Source organism: Lissotriton helveticus, chromosome 11, assembly GCF_964261635.1.
Source record: "Lissotriton helveticus chromosome 11, aLisHel1.1, whole genome shotgun sequence".
NCBI classification, from domain to species: domain Eukaryota; kingdom Metazoa; phylum Chordata; class Amphibia; order Caudata; family Salamandridae; genus Lissotriton; species Lissotriton helveticus.
This window is the reverse complement of record NC_136072.1, coordinates 27,478,484-27,503,737: the sequence shown is the minus strand read 5'-3', so window position 1 is coordinate 27,503,737 and position 25,254 is coordinate 27,478,484. Positions and strand designations below refer to the sequence as shown.

General features: G+C 45.9%; 1 protein-coding gene and 1 non-coding gene across 2 annotated transcripts in view; one reads left to right on the top strand and one right to left on the bottom strand.

The window, feature by feature from the left end:
* MASP1 (MBL associated serine protease 1) overlaps positions 1 to 25,254 on the bottom strand; it is a 459,649-nt gene that overhangs the window by 403,855 nt on the left and 30,540 nt on the right. Inside the window, exon 2 of the mRNA XM_078666144.1 lies at positions 15,763 to 15,988. Coding sequence (XP_078522270.1) covers positions 15,763 to 15,988 — 226 coding nt within the window. The remainder of the gene's footprint in view (positions 1 to 15,762; positions 15,989 to 25,254) is intronic.
* Positions 8,680 to 8,870, top strand: LOC144793291 (small nucleolar RNA snR46). Its single transcript, XR_013602881.1, has one exon. It is a non-coding gene; the product is annotated as a small nucleolar RNA snR46 (small nucleolar RNA).

Below are 25,254 nucleotides of genomic sequence, written 5' to 3'. Positions count from 1 at the left end.
GCAGTCTACAGCCCTCAGCAGCAGGGAACACATACTACCCTGAGTGTAAGGTCAGAGGGAGCCACTGGGGTGCAGTCTACAGCCCTCAGCAGCCGGGGACACATACTACCCTGATTGTGGGGTTAGAGGGAGCCACCGGGGTGCAGTCTACAGCCCTCAGCAGCCGGGGACACATACTACCCTGATTGTGGGGGTTAGAGTGAGCCACCGGGGTGCAGTCTACAGCCCTCAGCAGCAGGGGACACATGCTACCCTGATTGTAGGGTTAGAGGGAGCCACCGGGGTGCAGTCTGCAGCCCTCAGCAGCCGGGGACACATACTACCCTGATTGTGGGATTATAGGGAGCCACCAGGGTGCAGTCTGCAGCCCTCAGCAGCAGAGGACACATACTACCCTGATTGTGGGGTTAGAGGGAGCCACTGGGGTGCAGTCTATAGCCCTCAGCAGCAGAGGGCACATACTACCCTGATTGTGGGGTTAGAGGGAGCCACTGGGGTGCAGTCATCAGCCCTCAGCAGCAGAGGACGCATACTACCCTGATTGTGGGGTTAGAGGGAGGCACTGGGGTGCAGTTTACCGCCCTCAGCAGCAGGCGACACATACTACCCTGATTGTGGGGTTAGAGGGAGGCACAGGGGTGCAGTCTACAGCCCTCAGCAGCAGGTGACACATACTACCCTGATTGTGGGGTTAGAGGGAGCCTCTGGGGTGCAGTCTACAGCCCTCAGCAGCCGGGGACACATACTACCCTGATTGTGGGGTTAGAGGGCGCCACGGGGGTGCAGTCTACAGCCCTCAGCAGCAGGGGGCACATACTACCCTGAGTGTGGGGTTAGAGGGAGCCACCGGGGTGCAGACTACAGCCCTCAGCAGCAGAGGACACATACTACCCTGATTGTGGGGGTAGAGGGAGCCCCTGGGGTGCAGTCTACAGCCCTCAGCAGCAGGGGACACATGCTACCCTGATTGTGGTGTTAGAGGGCGCCATTGGGGTGCAGTCTGCAGCCCTCAGCAGCAGGGGACACATACTACCCTGATTGTGGGGTTAGAGGGCGCCACTGGGGTGCAGTTTGCAGCCCTCAGCAGCGGTGGACACATACTACCCTGATTGTGGGGTTAGAGGGAGCCACCGGGGTGCAGTCTACAGCCCTCAGCAGCAGGGGACACATACTACCCTGATTGTGGGGTTAGAGGGAGCCACCGGGGTGCAGTCTACAGCCCTCAGCAGCAGGGGACACATACTACCCTGATTGTGGGGTTATAGGAAGCCACCGGGGTGCAGTCTACAGCCCTCAGCAGCAGGGGACACATACTACCCTGATTGTGGGGTTATAGGAAGCCACCGGGGTGCAGTCTACAGCCCTCAGCAGCAGGGGACACATACTACCCTGATTGTGGGGTTATAGGAAGCCACCGGGGTGCAGTCTACCGCCCTCAGCAGCAGAGGACACATATAAGAAGGATGTTAAGGTGAGGAGAGCCTCCTCAGCAGTCAGGGCCACATATCCCTGGCTACTGGACCTCTGCGAGTGCACAGGCCCTCAGCAGCAGGGGTCACCTAATGCTGATAGTTTTGCAGTAAGGGACATGAGAATACCAGAACATTCAGTTTAAAGTAAAAAAAAATACAATAACAAATAAAAGGCTAATCAATTTACCGACCTCGGAAGGATGAAACGCTGTGTCAATCTGTTGGAATTTACAGATAACCACAGATGTTAGCGGTGAGAGTTTAACTCACTGAGCCATCTTCTTGGCCAGAGCGGGCTATGTCTGTATGTGAGGCCCGCGGCCCTCCATAGACCCATTATCATGAGACAGGAATTAACCTAAGACGTACAATGTGCAGTGGTTGAGAATAAACAAGCAAACCCAGCAGCCGCAGGCCTGAAAAACAAACCTTTCAAGAGGTTTATTTTTTCATCCCTAGATCAGAAGACAGCCATGGTTAGCTCCATGTTTACAGGGTATGGATTGAAGGGGTGTGCTATGTGGGTATGAAAGAGCATTATTGGCATATGTCCTGGCATTTCATATGCTATCATGCACACAAACAATGCAAGGGGGGGGGGGCTGTGCAAGACATGGGGCACCTTCGTCATACCCGAATATAATGTCACTTTAACTTTATTTTTTTTCATTGAATTTCCTTTTTTTTCATGTTCTAAATTTAGGATGCGTAAACTATTTTTCAGGCGGCCAACCACAAAGCACGTGGCCTACAGCCATGCACAGCGGTGGTTTGGCAGCGTCTGCAAGCTTCTAGCCTGGTGTGAAGAAGAATGTATGTAGGGCTTTGCTTCTGGTAAATAATGAACAAACTCCCACTTGACCTGAATTCCTTCAATACCAGCTAGCATATAGCGTAGAAGCAGGGCTTTGACTCATAGGGGCATATTACCAAGGGTGGCGATAGGCAATTATCGCCGCTTTAGCGGGCGTTTTCGGCCGCTAAGCGGCGATAATTCTATTGCTCTATTAGCAAGCTGTCGCTAACAGCAGTTAGCAACAGTTTTAGGCAATAGCGAGCGGTTTGGGGCCCGCTGTGCATGTCAGCGATGTTTATCGCTAATGACATGCAAAGTGGGCGTACCCAACCTGTTAGCGGCTGAAAGCAGTCGCTAACGTCGCTATCGCCTATTAGCTAGGCAGGCGTAGCGATGGAAATATTCCCGGTATTGCCTAAAACTAAAGCCTGCTCAGACCAGTTCTTAGCCATGTTATCCAATGGGAGGTGGATAACATGGCTAAGAGCATTTTGTCGCTAATGCGTGAATATCGCTGTATTCTCAGCGATATTCACGCTATCGCCAGAAAATTTATCGCTTTGGAGATAAACGTTGCTAATAGCACGTTATTTCAGTGATAATTTCCAGGCGATGCTTAGCGATAAAAAATTTGTTGCTAAGCCTAGTTAGCGATAAATATCGCTAATCGTTGGTAATATGCCCCATAATTTCTCCAAACATGGATTTACATTTCATATATACTTTTTTTTGTTATTCACATTATTAAAAGCAATTGAATCAGGATCATGATTTTCATTATGCAATTTCTTTTACATTATTTTTTATTTCCAACTTATTTACAAATTTTAATAGTACATTTTTTATAGTAATCATAATCCTCGCGTAATCTATACAAAAACTCGAAACTAATTTTCCAAAGTAGAAACGATTTCCACAAAATGACAGCTCATTCACCTACTCCTCACTCGTATCACTAACACATACTACACACATTCATACCCCCCCAGTACAACACCGCATGCACAGAGGGTAAATACTCGGGGTGAGAACATCAACCCTCAAATGCTGTGCTGGTAAATGGGGCATCAGACTATCAGGTCGATGTACATTTCGATGGACGTGTCACATTGGGCCCGATTCACAGAATTAACTTAAGACAAAATCCTAAACTTACTACCATTTTGGTATTCACAGAAGGCACTTGCTCATTGCGGTATTCACAGAAGGCACTTGCTCATTGCGGTATTCACAGAAGGCACTTACTCATTTCGGTATTCACAGCAGTTAGGAGTCCTAACTTTAGGACTCCTAAATACCTTCTGTGATTACGGAAAGTCTTAAAATTAGGTTTTTAATCAGTTTAGGAGTAGTAAAGTTAGGACTCCTAACTTTAGGACTCCTAAATGCTTTCTGCGAATACCGAAAGTCTTAAAGTTAGGATTTTTCTCAGTTTAGGAGTAGAAAAGTTAGGACTCCTAACTTTAGGACTCATAACTTCTGTGAATACCAAAATGTGAATACCAAAATGAGTAAGTGCCTTCTGTGAATACCAAAATGAGTAAGTGCCTTCTGTGAATACCAAAATGAGTAAGTGCCTTCTGTGAATACCAAAATGAGTAAGTGGTAGTAAGTTTAGGATTTGTCCTAAGTTAGTTCTGTGAATCGGGCCCATTGTCTCCATCTTCACCAGGACCTATTGGTTCTCTCATTTTCATATGGGTGGACAGCGGGAATCTTTTGTCTCTGGTGTTAAAGAGACACACTCCAGCCGGAGCGATGTTGGCCCCTGGATCGGTAATTGTTTCGTAGAGTATGAGCTGGTTAAAACAGGTTCGATTTTCCTGATGTACGCGTTTTTACCAGACTGGAATTTCCCAATGAGGAAGCTTTCTGTATAAAAGAGGAGGGACCTCCGATTTAACCTCTCTACAACGGAGCCTCTAGTCACTCTAATGGGAAGGCTTACAGTATCGAATGCATTATTTTTTCCATATATTTCTTCATATTAGGAGAGGTGTGGCACCGCGGCCAGGGCGACTGATGCTGGAATCTGGGGATCACGGTGTGATCCCCGGTTCCGGCGGCAGGTTAGCCCAGCACCATGTGACTCTGGGCAATAGCTTGCTTAATCTTCCCGACGGCCCCCAGCGCCTAGAGACCCTTACGGGTGATTGTTCGCGCTTTACAAATGTGGATATTAGGTCAAACTCGTGGACTGATTTTGAAAGTGTCTTAGGACCTGCGATTGAAAGTTGAGGGTACGGACTTTGTGATTTCCTGACGAAGTCTGTTCATCCTGCAAAAATTCAGGAATGCGACTCGTATGTCATGGCGCTCACTACTTCTCCGTTCGACTAGCGCATGAAATGTTGGAAAAAAGTGGATCAAGTAAGTGGCCAGCAGAGTGAGTGGGACCTTGGACTAGTTGGGAGAGCTGGCAGGCCACTAGATCAGCGGAGAAGTTGACCACTTCTGAGTCGTTGGGGTTGTCAAGATGCAGATGTAAGTCACCAATGACAGTGAAGTTGGCCTACCTCACGACCAGAGAACCAACTATATCAACCAGCGCTGCCCTACATTCCTTCGAAGGACCTGGGGGGGCGGTATACCAGGATACCAGACATGGTATAGCTGGAGTTAAAGGAGATCCAAAAACGTCCATACTCGCAACCCGCTACGGTTTCTTTGACAAGGGTGCAGGTATAGAAGGATTTAAAAACAACTGCAACACCGCCACCTCTGGCCTCTCGATTGGGAGTAACGATACTATAGCCCGGAGGTAGCGCCAAACCTGGCTCTGTCACCGTATGTACTGACAACCATGTCTCCGTCAAAAAGAGGACATCAGGGGATTCATCATGTAACAAATCATACACATCCAGGTGGTGCTTAACTAACGACCGGCAGTTAAGGCTGAACAATTTAATGTCCTGTCCGGAGCCAGGAAGAAGAATAGAGGGGATGAGATGATCGCCCATGAATTAAAACCACAGTTCCCACAACAGAACGGACCCTCAAGTAGGTTTCAGGGGGGAAGACCACAAGTGCGCCCTGTTAGCCTAATGGCTAGAAGTTCGTCACGAGGATAAGAGAGCAACAGATAGATTCATGAACGAAAAATCGTCTCGCAAAGGGCCAGATTCTCAGAATCTGGCCCTTTGCGAGCGCAATGATTGCATTTGGGATTCATCTTCCCAAATGCAAAAATCGCTATTTGCGAAATCGCATATTTGCGAGGAATTGCATTTAAGAAATCTCTATTTGAGATTCCTTAAATGCAATTCATGAAACTTTTAAAATATGCGAATTCGCAATTTCCTGCCGCTATTTACCACGAAGTCTGACTTCGTGGTAAATAGAGAAAACTTAGAAAAATACACTTTAGTGCATTTTTCTAAGTGGTATGTTACACACTCACATGTCCTTTGGACATGTGTGTGCGCAACATCAAGCTACATTTCCATTTCAGGGGTGCTACAGGGTGTCCTTTGGACACCCCTGGCACCCTTGAAATCGCATCCTTATGTGCGATTAGCAAATTGCTAATCGCAAATAAGGAATAACTTCCCATTCATTCCTATGGGCCTGTAGGCCCATAGGAATGAATGGGAAGTTATTCCTTATTTGCGATCAGCAATTTGCTAATCGCAAATAAGGATGATGTAGGAATCGCAATATTTTTTGCTATTCCTACATGAATCCCGTTTTGCAAGTCCTTAATAGCGATTCACTCGCAAAACGGGACTTTGATGAATCTAGGTGCATATTATTACTAAAACCGGCAGCATAACTGGGGTCTGGTGACGTCCAGGTACGGACAGGTGCAGACGGGCTTGCCTTTGGAGCGCCTTCGGAGTGCCAGCGGAGCGTCCGCTGTGCGTCCGCGGTCTGTTCATGCCTAAATACCGGCAGCGTGAACAGTGCCGCCCCCCCCGCCCCCGGAAATACGTCACCAAGGCAAGTGACAGTGATCAAAAGTAGCCGCCCTCCACAGCAAACGGCTGATTGCCGCTGTTGACCAGAGCGGAAGAGAGCCCCGACAAGTAAGCAGAATGGGGAGAAGCAAAGTGGGTGACAAATTCAGTAAAAAACACAATTTACACTCAACGTTTTTAAAATAGAACTTGTACCCTGAGACGAGTAGTACCCATGTTGGACGCTGTGCAGCATGTGCGTGCACCGGGTGCAATATAATCTTTAGGTGTTGATCTTTTTTGACCAGTTGGAAGCATAAAAAAATCCAACCCACAATTACATTTTTGTGACTTCTGGAAGTTTACCATGAACAGAATATTTTGAGCCAAGGGGGTTCCTGAGAGGAGAAAATCAGTATGAGATTTTGTAGTTTTTATCAGAATTTCTTCATTTTTAAGTGTCGCGGTACCAAAAAATGGTACAGCGGTTCCAATGACTCCCAGGACAACCGCATTTGATTGGTTGGTGTAACTTTATTCATGCAACTTGAAGTAGTTCCTGTCCCAGTTACACCCTGTGCAATCTATCCTTATGTTTTTTGGATTGTCCTCATTTTTGGGGGATTAGACCAAAAGTAACTTTGTAGACAGGCTTCAGGAGGAAACAATGCTGATGCTCAAACTCCTGGAGATGTGAAGGAGGAAACCAGAGCCCCCTCTGAATCAAGAGGTTATGAGTTTTTCTCATTTCCAGTAAGTCCTTGTGATCAAAGTCATGTGCAAAATCTATGACATTGAGTTCAGCAGAGGAACTGGAGGAAAGTACTCCTTTGGTACTCCTGGGGTACACGAGCATCTCAACACATGCCATCCCGCCAGGTTAATGCAACACAACGGAGAAGGCACGAAGAGTAGGGCGAGTCTACTTTTGGCACTGTCCTCCAGCCCATGGTGGCTCCTGGAGATACACTCCCCTTGGTTGTCCTGGCAGCCGGACTCTGATCCGAGATTTGGCAGACTTAGACACTATAGTCTTTTGTCTTTGTTTCCAAATTTTTTATTGGTTTTCCAACCAATAAATAGGTAGGAGTGCATACATTGAAACATTTGTTCAACCAAATATGTGAGACAGATTTGATCATACGAGATACATCGATTCGACATTGGAGGAGATGGAATAAACTAACAAAACAGCACAGCACAGTTTCTACTTCTCTTCCCATTCAAGTTCCACGTAGGAGACGAGTCATGTCCAGACGTGTCCGTGCCATCCACTTCCGAGCTCTGCCTCTTTCGACTATTTGGTAGCCGGGGCCAATCAGTGTCCGTTGTGCCATGGTGCCCTCAGTTTCTTCCATGATTCCCACAAGACCACCTCAGGAGTTTACTCGCCGGCCGCCTTACCACAGTGGCCAAGAATTGTTGGACCCCAAGCCATGTGCATCGGGGAACCCCTCGATCTCGAAATCTGGTACAGTTCGAGGAGGACTCTGCCCTCATCTTCCACAGCCCTTCTGGGGTATACTATACTCTGTGAAAATAATTAAATTGAACAAGCCGGTTGTCGGGTTCAGATTGCAAGCGAGCGGGGAGCCATCTTGGCCTCTTGCTGGTTGTTGTCATCAATTGGCCCAGGTCTTATGCCATCGGGTCTAGGTAGGGTGTTAGTGATCAGTGGGCATTACAGCCACTAAACACTGCCTTTATTCAGGGGTTCAAGCATTAGCTTTAAGAGGATTAAACTCAGGGAGAGGCACCAATTGGAGGGGTTCAAGTCTGGGTCACAGTTGGAGAAATCTGAAAAATTTGACTTTTTGCATCCTGTATTCCACCTCAGAGATTCCTGAGGATTTCATACATTCCCTCTCCCATATGTCCCCCCAGTTTAGAGATCCCAATGTTGTCCCATCTGTTAAAGTCAAGTAACCCTGGGGCTGAGAGGAGCCAGTCACCAAGCCAAGTGGGTTTCCTATAGCAGGCAATCTGGCACCGTGCCATTGTGCCGGGCGGTAAGTGGTCAGGTCGTCACAGGGGGGAGAACATAGGGTATTCTTGATTAGTACAGGAGCTGCATAGGGCTCATCCCTTGAAAGACGTCTAGGGGTAGATGTATCAAGATTCCATTTTGCGATTTCTAAATAGCGATTTTTAAGGAATCGCTATTTAGAAATCGCAAAATGGAATGTATGTAGAAAATCGCTATTTTTTAGCGATTTCTTAGTCTTCCTTATTTGCGAATTCGCAATTTGCAAATTCGCAATTAAGGAATAATTTCCCATGCATTCCTATAGGCCAGGAGGCCCATAGGAATGATTGTGAAATATTTCTTAATTTGCGATTCGCAATTTGCGAATTCGCAAATTGAGAATAATTTCAAGGGTGCAGGGGTGCCTCAAAGACACCCTGCTGCACCCCTGAAATTTACATGTGTGTGCCTATGGCACACATACATGCCCTATGGGCATGTATGTGCGTCACATGCCACCTTCACAAATGCCAAATAGGGCGTTTTTAAATGAAATCGCAAATTACCACCATCTACAAGTTGGTGGTAATTTGCGATTTCTTAACACAAATTCGCAATTTTTAAAACCCACACACATCGCATTTAAGGAATCGCAAAATTTGCGATTCCTTAAATGCTTAAGCAAAATAAGGAATCGCAAATTTTTGCGATTCCTTATTTTGCGATTTTGTGATACATTTCAAAAAATGCAAAAAAGCCTTTTGCGATTCGCAAAGGCCGAAATGATACATCTACCCCTTATTTCCTAACCGGTGGGCTGAATCGTCTCTCACCATTGACAATGATAAGGTGGGCCGCCCATTTATAAAATGGAGTGCCGGCTCTGCCGCGCCCACCCTTATAAGTGGACTCTGCATTTGACCCTAGAGACTGCCCACAGAAACTCACTGTATTTGGCTTTTAAATTGTCAAAATGGTTTTGTGGGATGGTCTGAGGTAGGTTTTCAAGATATATATAGGAGTTTGGGAAGGGGAATCATTTTGATTAATGTGACCCCGCCCATAATAGTTAATGGGAGGGTTTTCCATTTGCGCATATCATTATTGATTTTGGTCACAGGGTGGGTAGATATTGAAGGCCAAGGGTAAGTGCGGGTAGAGGACAATGTGTGACTCCATGGGCTTGACTGCGTCTAATATCTGTGAGCGAGCAGGCGGCCTCTGCTCAGTAGACTCAGGCGGTAGCACAACAGACCAATTGCAAAAAGTTTTATTTTTTATTTTTTATTTCTCTCCCCATGTTAGGACACAGTATGTTCAATTATTTGTAGTTTAATCCCCTTCAAAAAGTTTCAAAAAATTAAAATAGTAAAAAAAAACTAAAAAAAACTTTTTTTAGAAATGCCTTTATTGGTTCATGGATACATAAAAAAATTGCTTGAAGTTTGACATGTCTGTCTCTGACAATCTAAGTATGTTACAAAGGACCTGGGTTTAGAAGTAGTAGGATTTGCAAAAAGGGGTTGTGATATAGGTAGAAACCTTTGGCATATCCAATAATATTTTACTCACCGACCTTTGTGCTACTAGGGCGATTTGCAAAATACTGGTTCATAGAGGCTCTCAATCCTACCTCCTTCATCAATATTCATGAGATAGGTTGCAAATGACGTCTTACTGCGATTGCTGTTATCACACTGGTCTGCTGTGACCTGCTGGGGTCAGTGGACCGCCATGTCTGATATCGCTTCACCGAGGCCAGGCGCTGGGTCCAACACCTGCTGGGGATGGGTCACCATGCCACCCATGGGGCGGCCAACCCTCACTTTGCATCACCTCAGCCGGTGCACAGCGGGAAATGGCTGCAGGGTCTGGCCTGAGGACAGGCTCTGCATCCAACCCGCCACACCCCACTTGTGCACATATATTTTGTGATATAGATGATCCATGCACATATAGTAGTCTTCACTGTGCACTTATATGCTCTCTATCTGAATACTAGAATTTTCTCAGGGAGTCATCATTATGTATGCCCCATTTACATCATCTGTACATGTACAGAAATATTTATTCTGTATATTTACAGCTGAAAAGTCCTAGCAATGGCAGAATGTGTTCTACATAAATAAGTACACCATAACATACATGTATTGCCCGTAACTTCACTTTTACACTTAATAAATGTAACACAGAAATCCAAGTCCTGGTTTGTAGCTATTGGTATCCACATCTTTAGAGACTCCAGTGGACAGGTCATGGAGGTCAAATCGCCCTTGGCTGGTTCACCGTCCAACAGGATCACAAGTTAACTCACAAAAGAAATGTCCCTTTACTAGTTGCCCAAGAGCAGTTGTTCCCTCCCCCACAGCTCTGCTTGCACAATTCCTGGATTGTGTTAGGTTATTCATTGGTTTCACTTGTATAAACATTTGTGGGGTTTGCCCCCACGCCTGGCAGCGTTCAGGCTTTCAGCTGGATTAAGTTTAGCTTTGGTTTCGACAGAGACATTTATGTAAAATCTATTTTATTAGATGGGACTTGGACACGCTGTGGCAAATGGTGGAGTCTGGGGTGGATGCCTGGAGGTGAATGCAAGCCCAGCTGTTCCACAAGCAGTGTGTGAGTCCCATGTAACTGGGGTGGGGGGGATAGGGGGGTTAAGTAGGTCCCTGTCTTCGCTCTGTGCCTGATGGGGGCAGACGTTTGCTATAAGTGCCTGTGTGCTGAGATAGCAGCAGTGCATGAAAAAAGAGCAAAAGGCCAAAGTGTATCACGTTTCCTGGAAGAGGCTCCCCTTTACACAGTGACGTCATTTATGTATTTAAGAGTGACAGCGAAGCCAACATCTACCTCCTCCATGAACACAAGAACAGTGGTAGCAAGGCTGCCGGGGGCCCTATTGACAGCAAGCAAAAAACATGGATGGCCTTCCATCAACAACACATGCAGACAACTTCCTGCTGCCTCCCCCCCCCACCCCCCCAGCCCCCCTGAAGGTGACCACTGCACCCCTTTTCTGTGCTGCAGCTGTGACTAAAACCCCAAACCATAAAAGAGCCTTCCATCAACAACACGTGCAGCCCCTTCCTGCTGCCTCCTCACCCCCCCCCCAGCACCCCCTGAAGGTGACCAGTGCATCCCCTCTTCTGTGCTGCAGCTGTGAGTCAAACCCTCAAACCTTAGAAGAGAGGGAGGTGGAAAGCACTCATGTTGGGTAGCAATGCTTTTGACTCTAATATAACCAGTGTACATGCTGAAAAAACAAGTAAGGAACAAAATAATGTCAACGTTTAGAACTGTAAAATAAGAATGAATATATAAAGAACAAATACATTATCAATGAAACAAAAACGCAATTTCATATCCAACTTTGTGATTATCTAGCATGCTGGTGTATTTGTAGATCAGGTGAGGCTGTTAAGGAAGCTCCATGGTGTAGAAACAGGGATTATTCTGCAGTGTGGCTGTGAGACCTCAACATGCAATAATGTACAAAAACCCTTAGCTCAGTGCTGGCTAGCTCCGAGAAGCAGAAACATAAAATGGTAATGGAAGCTCTGAGGTGACAGAGACAGTGGGATATTGGAATGACCATCACGCTCCGAGCGCACGACGCCGGAGATTTCATTTTATCAGGATGTATGCTTACTTTTGAATTTATTTTCAGACCCGAAGGGAGCATGTGATGCGCCTGATTTTCTCATCCGATTGGCTTTGGCTATGATTGCAATACTTGGGCTAACCTTTCAATGAGATACTGGTCACCTTGAATGAATATGAGATTTATAATGCACAAACTTAGTCCGAAAGGTCATCAAGGCGCAATCTTGCACTCACGGCGAGGTTTGCACATTTTGGCAATTCACAGAGACAACCTTAAACGGCAACACACAATTCTGTTCATAGTCCTGATGAAGACCCCATGGTGATGTGTTTTGATACTCACACGGTTTCTAGGGGTCGAAACGTCGACGTATATAAAATCAAATGTTAGTGCCCAATTAGTCCTTATATTTATGAGATTATATGCTAGGTTGAGATAACGTATCCTATGGTTAAAACGGCTCCGAACAAATTGACTAAGTTATATGTGTATTATTGTTTATGTATATAAATGTATTGTGATTTGTGTATATAATGTCACTGTACTCACTTATCTTGTTTTCACCATTGTCTGAAACCCAGATTGTTCTTTTGTGTGTTTATGTCCTGGGTTTCAATTTACTTTTGGAAAGTTATGATTTTCTTCATATAAATCATACCCACATTTCATTTATTGCCAGTGGTTTATTTAATTAATTTTATTATATAAGAGAATCTTTGTTGTGTCTTTTTACACCATTAACTGGAGTTCTCCCATTGGTGGGGTCAGAATAAAAGGGTTCTAATCGATTTTCGTGGCAGAACCGTTGTTCAAGTAACATAATTATCCCCAGGTTCTGTGCGTAACTGGGTCACCCCATTGATATTAATGACTAACATGGAGAAAATGGCCTCCCCATAGGCGCCTGACTGGTCAGCGTCCCGACGAATCACAACAATGCCATTGCAGCGTTGTGATTGGCTTAGGGGAAGGGAGGGAACCTGACTGCTTCCTGTTCCTGCAGAGGCAGGACAGCAGGAGAGCAGATTAGGAGCAGAGATGACGAGGGACCCGGGAAGGTAAGTTTATTTTATTTTTAAATTGCTGCCCCCCCACACGAATCCCCAAGCAAACCCCTCCCCACCACACGGGGGCGGGCTACTGAGGCCTTCTCTAGGGGTAGTTTAATAGTATTGAAAAGGAAGGATATGACCTGGCAGAAAGAGTTTATCTTGCCCAGTTGAGTTGGCAGTTTTAAAGCTGCCCGACTTGGCAGCAGTGGAGGCCTAGAGTCATGCTTTCACCTTGTATCTGCATCGGTGGCACAATTAAGATCAGCAGTCCACAACTCACATTTAACGTATTGCTGTTCAGAGTAGTTAAATGAAACTTTTACATACAGTATCACCTGTGTTAATTAAACTGCTTTCAGCCAGGGGCTACTAACGCCCTCTGCACTGGACACGCGCCTGTATCCATGTTCACCAGACCCTCTCCAAAAACCAGAACTTGTGTTTAATTTACTGAAATTTGGCGAGGCAGATAATGGAAAAGCGAGACTGTCCCGGCCAATCCGGGACACCTAGGGGTCCATTAGGATGACGGGCGGACTTTGCCCGCCCGTCATCCTATCGTAAATCGGGACCGCCCGCCATAAGGGCGGGGGTCCCGGGGGTGCCATTAGGATGTGCCCGCCACCGTGGCGGGCACATCCTGTATTTTCAGTATTGTGGCGGGTGGTGCTCTCTGCACCGCCCGCCACAATGCTGAAAATGCACTTTCACATTGTCATTTGCAAAGCGGCAGGCACCGCGCGGTGCCTGCCGCTTTGTAAATGACAATGAAGGGGGGTACCACAGGTACCCCCCATGTGCACCCCCCCACCTGTACTTCACTCTGGGGGCCCGCAGGGGCCCCCCAGAGTGAAGACCGCATGCCTTTCCGTGGCAGCAGCGCCGCCGCGGAAAGGCATCTAACAATGCCCATTGTAATATGGCTGGCGGTGTCTAATAGACACCGCCACCATATTAAACATTTTCCGCCCCGGCCGCAAGGCGACCGGGGCGGAAAAGTGGCGGGTGGTGTTTTGGTCCACTGCGGTCCCCCCCGCCATTGTAATATGGCGGAGGGGAATTCAGGGAAGGATGTCGGGCGGATTGCCCCCGCCAGCCTGGCGGGGGCGATCCGCCCGACATCCTAATGGACCCCCTAGTGTCACTAGCCACCACTGCTCCGAGGCCCCGGTGCCACAGCACCAGCTGCACCATTGAATTGACTACATGAATAGCCTACGCATACTTTGCCATGTTTGTTATTTTCTAATTAAGTTTCATATAGAAAATGTGAACTGAGGAACACATACAAATCCCTGTAAATAGTAAAACAAAAGTAAGGCATACTGTCAATATCATAAACGTGAAAAGCATGTTTATATGAATTACAGAAATTTAAATACGCTTAGGTAAGTGTTTAAACATGGATACCTGTACTTGTAGACATGTTGCTCTGCCTTCATGTGTGTTCGACTTGTGCATGTTTGTCTGTCTGTGTCCTCTGTCTTATTGTATAAACTACAACAAACCCACAACTGGTGCATACTCAGCCCCCTTTTATTCAATCTTTATGTAAAACCCTTGGCTAACATCGTAGAGCAGGCGGGGCTGACCCTGTTCTCTTACGCTGATGACACCCAGATTGTCTTCTCCCTATCAGGGCGAGACAAGAATAACCCCTCTGCACTAAAGTCGGGCCTCACTCTTGTGGCGGACTGGATGCAGAGGAACTGTCTCAAACTGAATGGGGAGAAGACAGAGGTGGTCATTCTGGGAAAAAATAAGAACCTCTGGGGCCCTCAGCACTGGCCAAATGAGATGGGTGCACTTCCTGTACCCACACATGCTGTACGCAACTTGGGCGTCCAAATTGACGACAAGTTAACAATGAAGCAGCAGGCCACTAAGGTCGCAGCAACCTGTTTTTCTACTCTTAGGTGGCTACAAAAGATCTTATGGATGCTTCCCATTCCCTCCCGTAGAACGGTTGTCCAGGCATTGATAACATCTCGCCTGGACTATGGCAACATACTATATTTGGGTGCTGATGTAGCCACTGTCAAAGTACTGCAGGTTGTACAAAATGCAGCTGCGCGACTCTTGAAGAATGTCCCTAGAAGAACTTCTGCATTATCTGCCTTGCATGATCTTCATTGGTTGAAGATCTCCAGCCGCATAAAGTTTAAGGCATTATGCTACATGTTTAGGATCAAGCAAGGTATTGCACCTACTTATCTACAAAAGCTGGTGCAACTTTATAGGCCTAAACGTACCTTACGATCCTCGGAAATTGGCAATTTCTCTATACCAAGATTTAAGCTGGCAAGGATGGGGGGACGTTCCTTCTCCTATCTCGGTCCCAAATATTGGAATGCCCTGCCCACTGCCCTTAAATTAGAGACCAGCCTTCTTCGTTTTCGCAGAGCACTGAAAACGCTGTTGTTCACATAAGTAGTTAGTACCTGCAGGTTGGCTATCTGATATCTTCTTCTCCAGTCTGTCCCTAGCGCCGGGAAACCCACTGTGGGTAGCTGTGCGCGGTAAAAGTTTAAATAAATAAATAAATAAAATGTGCAACCTTCCTTAGGTCAGACTGGGCTGTTGGCATTTCAGTTCTATACTCAAGTGTTTAAAGTCCTACATTGGACAGAGGGTTACTAATGATTAGCTAAAGAGTTAAAGACATTATCTTTTTAAAGTTTGTTGGCCAACAAGTTATTCTTTGACCAAAGAGTTAAAAATAACAGGGCCTAAAACCTTTGAGGAGTCACCCTCGTCCGGATACTGACCTCAAGGCATGCAAACATTACATCTGTGACGTTAAGTGCTGTGTTATAGTTCTTTTTTCCATGGGAAGAAAATCTTAAATTAAAAATCCTAAAATAGTTGCAATGTGCTTGAAAATTCTGATTAGGTTCGACTACATCATTTGATATAAAATCTCCTCTTCTCCGGCCAGCGCGAGCTCAGACCGCGCAAGAAGGACCGGTCGCTTACCCTGACGTAGTCGTACTCGCAAAGGTAGGACGGCTCCAGGTCGAAATGGATGAAATATATCTTGATCCTGAATCCGGCTGGGACCGTGACGTTCCAAGTCACCTCTGTGTCACTAGGGTAGGATTCTGGGAACCTGGGGGACTGGATGGTCCCATACATGTCCGTCATCTCAATGGCCCTCACCGCAGACGACAGCAGGGCGCAGGCGGCGAAGAACAGGTGGAACCTGGGAAGGACAAAACACATGTACAAGAAGAGTCAGTGAGATGCTCACAGAGGCAAGATGTCTGCCATGGAGGTCAGCAAAGTGGTACAAAAGGGGGTGGTGATGGACGGAGCATCTGAACCAATCAAACACTCACACCCAGTCAACAGATCTGGGTTTAATCCATCACTGTTCTTTAGCTCACTCCACCACCCCAGTTCAGACATGGCCATATGCAAATCACTCTGCCCCTGTGCCTCATGGGAACAGTCCAGCCTGAACTGCCAAGCCATGTCTTCCCTGGCCCGGAAACAAGCTTCCGAGGACAGGTTTCTGGCATTTCAGCCGTCTTCAGCCCGTCTTGCTTGAATCCAGTGGCAAAGTGAGCAAGGGACTCACGTCTGAGCATACCCTGCCAACTTATGGCGAACAAAGTGGTACAAAAGGGGGTCAGCAAAGCAGGGATGAACAAATTGAAAAGTGGCAGTGGTTTTCAGAAAACACAGCCAGCACCTCTGTCGTGTTTGCACAGTTAACAGCAATACATGTATTTACGGTGCGCTCAATGCAGATATCATGCCACCCACAATATCATTAAATGCGCGATAATAAATTACCACGCATTACCCATGTACAAAATTCAAATAGCAAAGCACTGCGGGTCTATAAATTCAAACAGACTAGCTTGCAGTCAGATAAAAGTTTTATTTTCCAAGCATTTCCAAGCGTCAAGCAGTCCATATTTCACAGTTTGATCACAAGTAGATCGTTTTAACAAGTGGTTGACACATAGATAGTACAGCCAAACAGCTGACACGTGTTTCGTCGCTTGATGCATCTTTTTCAAGGCTGTTAACAAAGAAACCGAAGGGGGAAGAAAGTTTGAGAGTTTGTCTTGATGAATCACAACTTTTCACCATTTTCGGGAACATGAACTCTCTCTCTCCTAACGAGGTTTCTTAACTTGACAGCACAATGGTGTTGTCTATCTGTTGATACACATTAATCTAGTCATCACTTAGGATCTGTGAGACTTCACACAACTCTCAAACTTTCTTCCCCCTTCTTCTTCTTGTTCTCGTTTCGCATGATCTCTTGAAGTCACTTATTTGCGGCACAATACTAATACCATTAGCAATTTTCCCTGTTAGCAATCTCCAAAGTTGAATTGTGTACGGTTTCTTTGTTAACAGCCTTGAAAAAGTCACATCAAGCGACAAAACACGTGTTGGCTGTTCGATTAAATTATCGACGTGTCAAGAACTTGTTAAAACGATCTACTTGTGATCAAGACTGTGACATATGGACTGCTTGACGCTTGAATTTTAGGCAAAGCAGGGATGTTTACCATCATCACTAAAGAGTCCAGTTTTCAGTTTTTGCAGATTTTCTCACACAAGTATGGATGGAAAACATTATCTAGTTTCTATATTTATGTTAAAAACGACAACAACAGACATTATCAGGCAGATGTATCAAGCATTTTTTTTGTCGCAAATGCTGCGAATCGCAAAATAGCAGCGTTTGTGACGAAAAAACGGGAAATGGTATGTATCATGCAAAAAGCCTCGCAATATTAAGGAATCGCAAATTTTGAGATTCCTTAATATTGCGTAAGCATTTAAGAAATCGCAAATTGCGATTTCTTAAATGCTATGTATTAAGCATTTCAGTTTTGCGAATTTAGGCTAAGAAATCGCAAATTACCACCAACTTGTAGTTGGTGGTAATTTGCGAATTCTTTTACAAATGTACTTTTTGCAATTTGTAAAGGTGCCATGTGACGCTCATACATGCCCATGTGCGCCATATGCACTCTTTTTTTCTTTGTTATTTGGGATTTAGCACTCCATTGGAGTAAGTTTTTTTCCTGCCTCTCTTTGTGTCTTTTTTCAACACCTGAGCTCTTTCCCTTGCATTCTCTTCCTGTCCCCATTTACTGCTCATTCCCTATGTGTTTTTTTTTTTAACTTTTTGATAAGCCCATGTTCGCTCTCTTTTCCTTGCTCTTTGACAACCCTTCATCCCCTCAATCGTGCTCTGTCTTCGCCGTACCACAGCACAGTGCTGTTGTGACTTGGGATTGGGCTCTGGGTCTCTCTTCTTCCTCTTTCCCTCCTCTTCACAGACTTTTTCTGCTCTCTCACACCTTTTCTTTCCTCTCCAACAGCTCTCTCGGATATATGACGTTACCACGCGTTCTTTTACCACGCAGACCATTACCACGCATTTTTTACAACGCAGGAACCTTTACCACGAATACCTTTACAACGCAATACACTACAACGCAGGTACTATTACAACGCATACCATTACAACGTAAGTATAGGTAAGTAAATAATATGGTAAAATAATGTAATTATTAATAATATTTTTTTTAATTAATAAAATATTATTTTAATATTTAATATTTTAATTATTTATATTATTATTTATTTATTAATTTTTAAATATATATGTTAAAAATACCCCTGTACCCCAAAACCCAAACCCAGCCCTGAAACCTAAAAATACCCCTGAACCCCAAAACCCAAACCCAGCCCTGAAACCTAAAAATACCCCTGTACCCCAAAACCCAAACCCAACCCTGAAACTTAAAAATACCCCTGTACCCCAAAACCCAAACCCAGCCCTGAACCCTAAAAATACCCCTGTACCCCAAAAACTGAAAACTGACCCTGAACCCTAAAAATACCCCTTTACCCAAAAACTGAAAACTGACCCTGAACCCTAAAAATACCCCTTTACCCAAAACTGAAAACTGACCCTGAACCCTAAAAATACCCCTTTACCCAAAAACTGAAAACTGACCCTGAACCCTAAAAATACCCCTTTACTCAAAAACTGAAAACTGACCCTGAACCCTAAAAATACCCTTATACCCCAAAAACTGAAAACTGACCCTGAACCCTAAAAATACCCCTTTACCCAAAAACTGAAAACTGACCCTGAACCCTAAAAATACCCCTTTACCCAAAACTGAAAACTGACCCTGAACCCTAAAAATACCCCTTTACCCAAAAACTGAAAACTGACCCTGAACCCTAAAAATACCCATTTACCCAAAACCCAAACCTAAAATATTTTAAATAAAATAATATACTTACCAATACTTACGTTGTAATGGTATGCGTTGTAAAGGTATCTGCGTTGTAAATACCTGCGTTGTAATGGTATGCGTGGTAAAGGGTCCTGCGTTGTAAAAGTTGCGTGGTAATGGTAGGTCGTGGTAAAAGTTGCGTGGTAAAGGTTGTATACCGCTCTCTCGCTTGCTGGTATTGGTCATCTTAAAAGTGTAGAAAATAAAATGTTCTGTGCTTTTAGCTGAGAGATGGCCAGCACTGGCACTGGCTTTGCCAAAGCTCACACATTTTTAAAAGCATTCAGCACTTGCAAAGCCAAAAAAAAAACACTGAGCATTGGCAAAGCGAACCCGTTTGACTTTACCATTGCTTGATTTAACTTTGGTCTGGTTCTGTGCTTTCAGCTGAGAGATAGCTAACCACTGGCATTGGCTTTGCCAATGTTCACACATTTTCAAAAGCATTCGGTACTTGCAAAGCCCAAGAAACACACTGAGGATTGGCAAAGTGAGACTGTTTGACTTTGCCAATGCTTGTTTTAACTTTGGTCTTGTTCTGTGCTTTCAGCTGAGAGATAGCTAACCACTGGCATTGGCTTTGCCAATGTTCACACATTTTCAAAAGCATTCGGCACTTGCAAAGTCCAAAAAAACTCACTGAACATTGGCAAAGCGAGACCGTTTGACTTTGCCAATGCTTGTTTTAACTTTGCTACTGGAATTACAAGAATTGGTAAAGTTTAACAAGCATTGCCAAAGACAATCGGTCCTGCTGTAATGTGCTAATGCAGAGAAACACAGGCATCCAGAAATGCTGCTTACATGGCTTTCATGCATAATCAGTTTATCACATGAAAGCCTTCTCAATTGACTTTGCCAGTGCTTGGAAAAAAACAGCAGATAAGATTAGTCTCTGAACAGAATGCATATAATTAGATAAAGAACCAACCAACAGCATGAGTGTGCTTTTCAGGTAGTTCAGCATGCATTTCAACGGAAGCACTACTTGGAATGGTGGAAGGATACACCAAACAGCCAATAGCAGGAGGTGAGAGGGTGACAAGCCACTGGGTGGAGCCCAAACCGCATACGTTTAAATGAAGGTAGATGTGCTGTCAAGCCAGACCTAAACAGGGAGACAACAGGGGCCTTGTGCGTTGGTGGGTTAAAGTGCACACTGCCACACAGCCCACCAGGGGGCACCGGGCAGCTGAGGTTGTGTTCTGCGTGTTGCATGCTATCTAAATGCTCTGTTGAGGATTTAAAAGTAATAGTAATTTTTTTTCTTTTTTTTTTACTGATGGAGGCGAAGGAGTCGGGCCCGATTCACAGAATTAATTTAAGACAAAATCCTAAACTTACTACTTTTGGTATTCACAGAAGGCATTTAGTAATAGTAAAGTTAGGATTTTGTCTTAAGTTTGACTTAAGACAGACTTAAGACAGACTTAAGACAAACTTAAGACAGACTTAAGGCAAACTTAAGACAGACTTAAGACAAACTTTTTTTTTTTTTAAAACCTTTATTTGTACAGAAAGGATATACAAGGCTGGGCCTACAACCGATCTGGCCGGCCACGACATGTTAAAGCAGTCAAAAATTCCAAAATAGTAGTCACAGAATCAGAGTAAAATTGTACATTCAATATAGTCGCTAAAAGAGAGGGGGAAGTATGAGGATCTATACGGCCAGCAATCAGGAGTAATATAGGTTAATTTTATAATATAACGATAGGGCGTATGGCAGGCTCAGCGAGAACAAAACAATATCCGGATACCCCGCACAAATCATTAACAGCCAAAGGATAAAGGGCAGCAATGTAGAAATGGCAGTACTATACACATCGGTAGAAGGACAGACGTAGGAAGCACAAATCAATATGCAATCAATAATAACTTGGCGTACCCACCACCCAATAGCACTTGGATACAGAACAGGGGGGCCGGAATAGTAATATCATTAAAAGTAGCCCGCCATACTAACCTGGGGAGAAAAAGAAAAGGGGAGGGGAGGAAGAGGGAAAAGGAAAGAAAAGAAGGAAAGAAAACACAGATTAAAAGAAGAGGAATGCCGCGTCGGAACAAGCTCCCCATAGCAAGGAACACACATAGGAACAGGGGAATTGCAACGATGAGGGCATGGGAGTCGCATCGGAAGCAGCAGAACTTTAAGAAGAGGAACAGCGACGTCACATATCCCACCCAAGCATACCACGGGAGGCAAAGGATAGACGCGGCACCCCCATAAAGATATACAAAAGGGCCATAGAACTGAAGAAAATAAAACAACAAAAAAGACCCAACCCACCCATCCCACCCAGCACCCCTGCAGAAGGCTACGGCCTATCCTCCAAACAGCGCGCCTGTCGCCCTAAACCAGAACCCGAAATATAGTGGAGATAAGAGAGAAAAGAAGCAGAAGACAAAAAAAGATACGGAAACAAAGTAGTAAATAGGAGGGAGGAGCATGAGATCAGAAATAAATACGGTCGGCTACAGCCCTCCACCCAACCATACACTACAGTACATGTGTACTAGAACGATATAGACTCGAGCACAATAAAACTTTCAGAGAGGTTTCTCATAGCACTATGAATATGGGCAACTCCGCCATGAATTCGTATACCAATAATCTTTCGGGGGCCATGCATCTCACCCCAATCCCTTCTTCACTGCATTTACCACCCACCAAATAACAGCCTGAAGCGTGCAATACGATGCGAGGCAAGCACACAAATCAAAAAGAGTACGATACAGATGCTGGTCAGAAAGGTCAATGAAAAAGCAAGTGAATAAAAATTCAAGTAAGCAATCCAAATATATCAGCAACAGCAACAGGGGCAATAAAAAACAGGAGTGCAGTCTCGTCGTTCGAAAAGGCGGGAGTATACTGGCAAAATAGAAACAAGACCTCATCAAGGTAAAAACAAGCAGCAGTCCGCCATCTTTCTCAGGCACCCGGGGATGATCGGGCCCTCGCACAGTGTCTAAGTCTCCAGTTTCCGAACATCAAACAGGAGGTTCTGAAGCCGCCGATGTACAAATCCATTGGTGGATAGCAGCACCATATTTCGGAGCCATCGAGGGGGGGTGAGGCAATGGTATCACCGAGGCAAGAGGGGACCTTGAAGGAGCGTTCACCCAAGATGGCGGTGGATCGGGACAAGTCCTCAGGAGCACCGGGGGCCAAGGTCGCGTGTAAAGATCTCAAGGCAGCAAGAACGTCGCCGATCGTAGGCTCACGTCCACATGGCCATATTTCCGCGCAATCTAGCAACCGGAGATCGCCATCAGGAGGAAATCCACAGCTCCAAACTGCGGCAGCCATTTTGTAAATTCAACCCCTTCTTCACTCTCCGCAACCCCCGGAACAGTCCACAGACGTAGGCCTTTACAGATGTCTGGGGGGTCCCGGCAATGACCACCGCGGTGCAGAAAAGAGAGCCCCACCAAGCAGAAGGTCGCCTATGCTCGAGCCGGCGCTCCTCAAAAGTATAGCTCGAGCGCGAGGGTCCAGGGTCGATGGACGGAGCGGCGGCGGGGAAACCCCTTTACACGGTTAGTCCATGGAGCACCGCGCCCCGCACCAGCCTCACGGCCGTCAAGGCAGGCCCGGTTCAGGATCACCGGGGATTTCTCACAGTGGCTCTCTCTCGTGGTGCAGTCTCTCAGCCGGGGCCAACAGTCACCACAACGCCAGGCCGGATCCAATAGGCGAAGCCCCGGTCTCAGCTGCACAAAGGCCCCGGTTTCCGCGAGAGGGCACAACTCCGGTTCCACCGCAAGTCGGAGACTCCAGGTCAGACGGTGAGTGGGAGCGAAGTGTTGCGTTTCTCTTTTTTCGAAAATGTATCGTCTCTGGGCAGGATATGTAGCAGGATATGTGAGTCAGGCCAGAGGGCTGACGGAGCCGAGCTACAAGGCGACCATTTCGCTCCGACTTAAGACAAACTTAAGACAGATTTAAGACACACTTAAGACAGACTTAAGACAGACTTAAGACAGACTTAAGACAGACTTAAGACAGACTTAAGTTAGGATGTTGTCTTAAGTTTGTCATAAGTCTGTCTTAAGTCAATCTTAAGTTTGTTTTAAGTCTGTCTTAAGTTTGTCTTAAGTATGTCTCAAGTATGTCTTAAGTCAGGCTTAAGTCTGTCTTAAATTTGTCTTAAGTCAACTCTAAGATAAAATCCTAGCTTTACTACTACTAAAAGCCTTCTGTGAATACCAAAAGTAGTAAGTTTAGGATTTTGTCTTAAGTTAGTTCTGTGAATCGGCCCCTCACTTTTTACAGGGGTGGGCTGTAAGGGGGTGGTGGCTCGGATTTTCTCAGCTTACTGGGTTGGGCTGGAAGGGGTGGCTCAGGGGTCTTCACAGCTGCAGGGGTCACACACCTGCTGATAAATAAAGAAAGAAAGAGGGGGCGCACAGGAAATCCCTCAAAGCGGATTAACTCTTGCGGTGACGGTGAGGAGCCCTGGGGCTAACGTGTCTGTTGTCTGGGAATCACCCAAGCTGTGTAAATAACAAAGGGGCGGGGCTAGGGGGCTTATGGAGCCCACCTGGGGGCATAGAGAAGCTGGCGCAGGTGTCTGGGTGCTCCACTATCCCGGGCATCAGGGACATTTACATTTAAAAGTATGTATGTGATTTGTTCATATAGAAACCTGTCTTTATAAACTCTGATGTGTTTATTATTGTATATATACAAGTGGAGAATTGTGTGGAGAAGTGTGGCTCACCGATTAGAGCAGCAGACCCTGATGCAGAGGTCTGGCCCGGGACCAGGGTTCAATTCCCCGCCTCGGCGGGTCTTGGGCTCAATATCCTCAGACCTGATAATTCTCGCCTCGGTGCCTAGTCTAATCCTGGGTGCCACTCTGTAACTCTGGGCAATAGCTTGCTTAATCTCCACACTGCGGATGCCTGGCTTCACCTTGGGGGTGCCCAGGAGTGGACATTTCACAGGGAAAAGCCAGGAAGGGTTCCACAGCGGTATTCATACAGTGCTTAGAGACCCCTGGGTGATAGGCGCTATACAAGTGCAAATTACATTTACATTTTCATATTGGTGTTGTATAAAGCACCAGCATCTACTTCATAGCGCTGGGAAGTCTTAGGCGCTAGTTCCCTAGTGGTGGCCCAGTCCAGGGCTGGCTGCCATGGCAGCAGATGTGGGGAGAGAGCTGTCGGTTCTGAGGACGTTGTTAGGGTCTAGTCCGTCCCTATAAGAATAGGTGACCCGGGATTGATTTAGGAGCTTCTATAGCTCCTTCTTGAAGAAGCAGCTCCTCGCGGAGCTAGCCACATTAGATTCCACCCAATAAAATACATCCACAGACGCCATCTAGTTCACGGCCCTTCACCCTCTGTCCGATACGAGAGGGCTGTAGCCCAGCTGGGGGTACAGGTGACACTGCACAGAGAGGAAAACTGGGGCAACCCTTTGACGTTTCACCCTTGCACCGAAGCCACTGAAAAGAAAGCTCGCCTCTGGAAGGCCGGCGGAGCTGGGGCAGTGTCAGTCAGCTGTCAGTATCCAGTTCACTCCTGTTGCACTTCAGAGACAGAGGCGCCCTGGGACTCTGCTGACACGTGAACGGCGGCTCCAAGCAGCCTTCTAGCCGTCTCTTGTTTTTATCACTGGCTTGGGTGACTCTACCCCAGCCCTACTGACTCTCCAGTTACACCAGCCTACAGGGAAGTTTAGGACCAATCTTTAAAACCATTTTACGTCTGCCCAAGGAGGCGCGTGAGGCACGAGCTGGAACGCCAGTTATCACAGATAGCAAGGTCATTTGTAGTGACGTAGTCAATGGATGCATGAACACACCAAGGGGCATATTATCAAGGCAGGCGTTAAAAATTATCACCGGTTTAGCGGCAGAAAACTGCAGCTAAAGTGGCGATAATGGTCTTGATAATATGCCCTTGAGAATTCCATTAGAAACCCATGTTCTGGTGTCAACCTGGGCTTCTATTGGAATTCTCCAGGGCATATTATCAAGCCCATTATCGCCGGTTTAGCAGCAGTTTCCTGCAGCTTAAACGGCGATAATTCTAACGCCAGCATTGAGAATATGCCCCCAAGTGTGGGCCGACTCCGCCTTTCATTCTTTTGAGTCTGGTTTGCATAATCTTTGATGGGGGAGGTGCCGAGGGGCAGTTGTCCTCACCTAGAGAAGCTTTAGCTAGTCATTGAAAC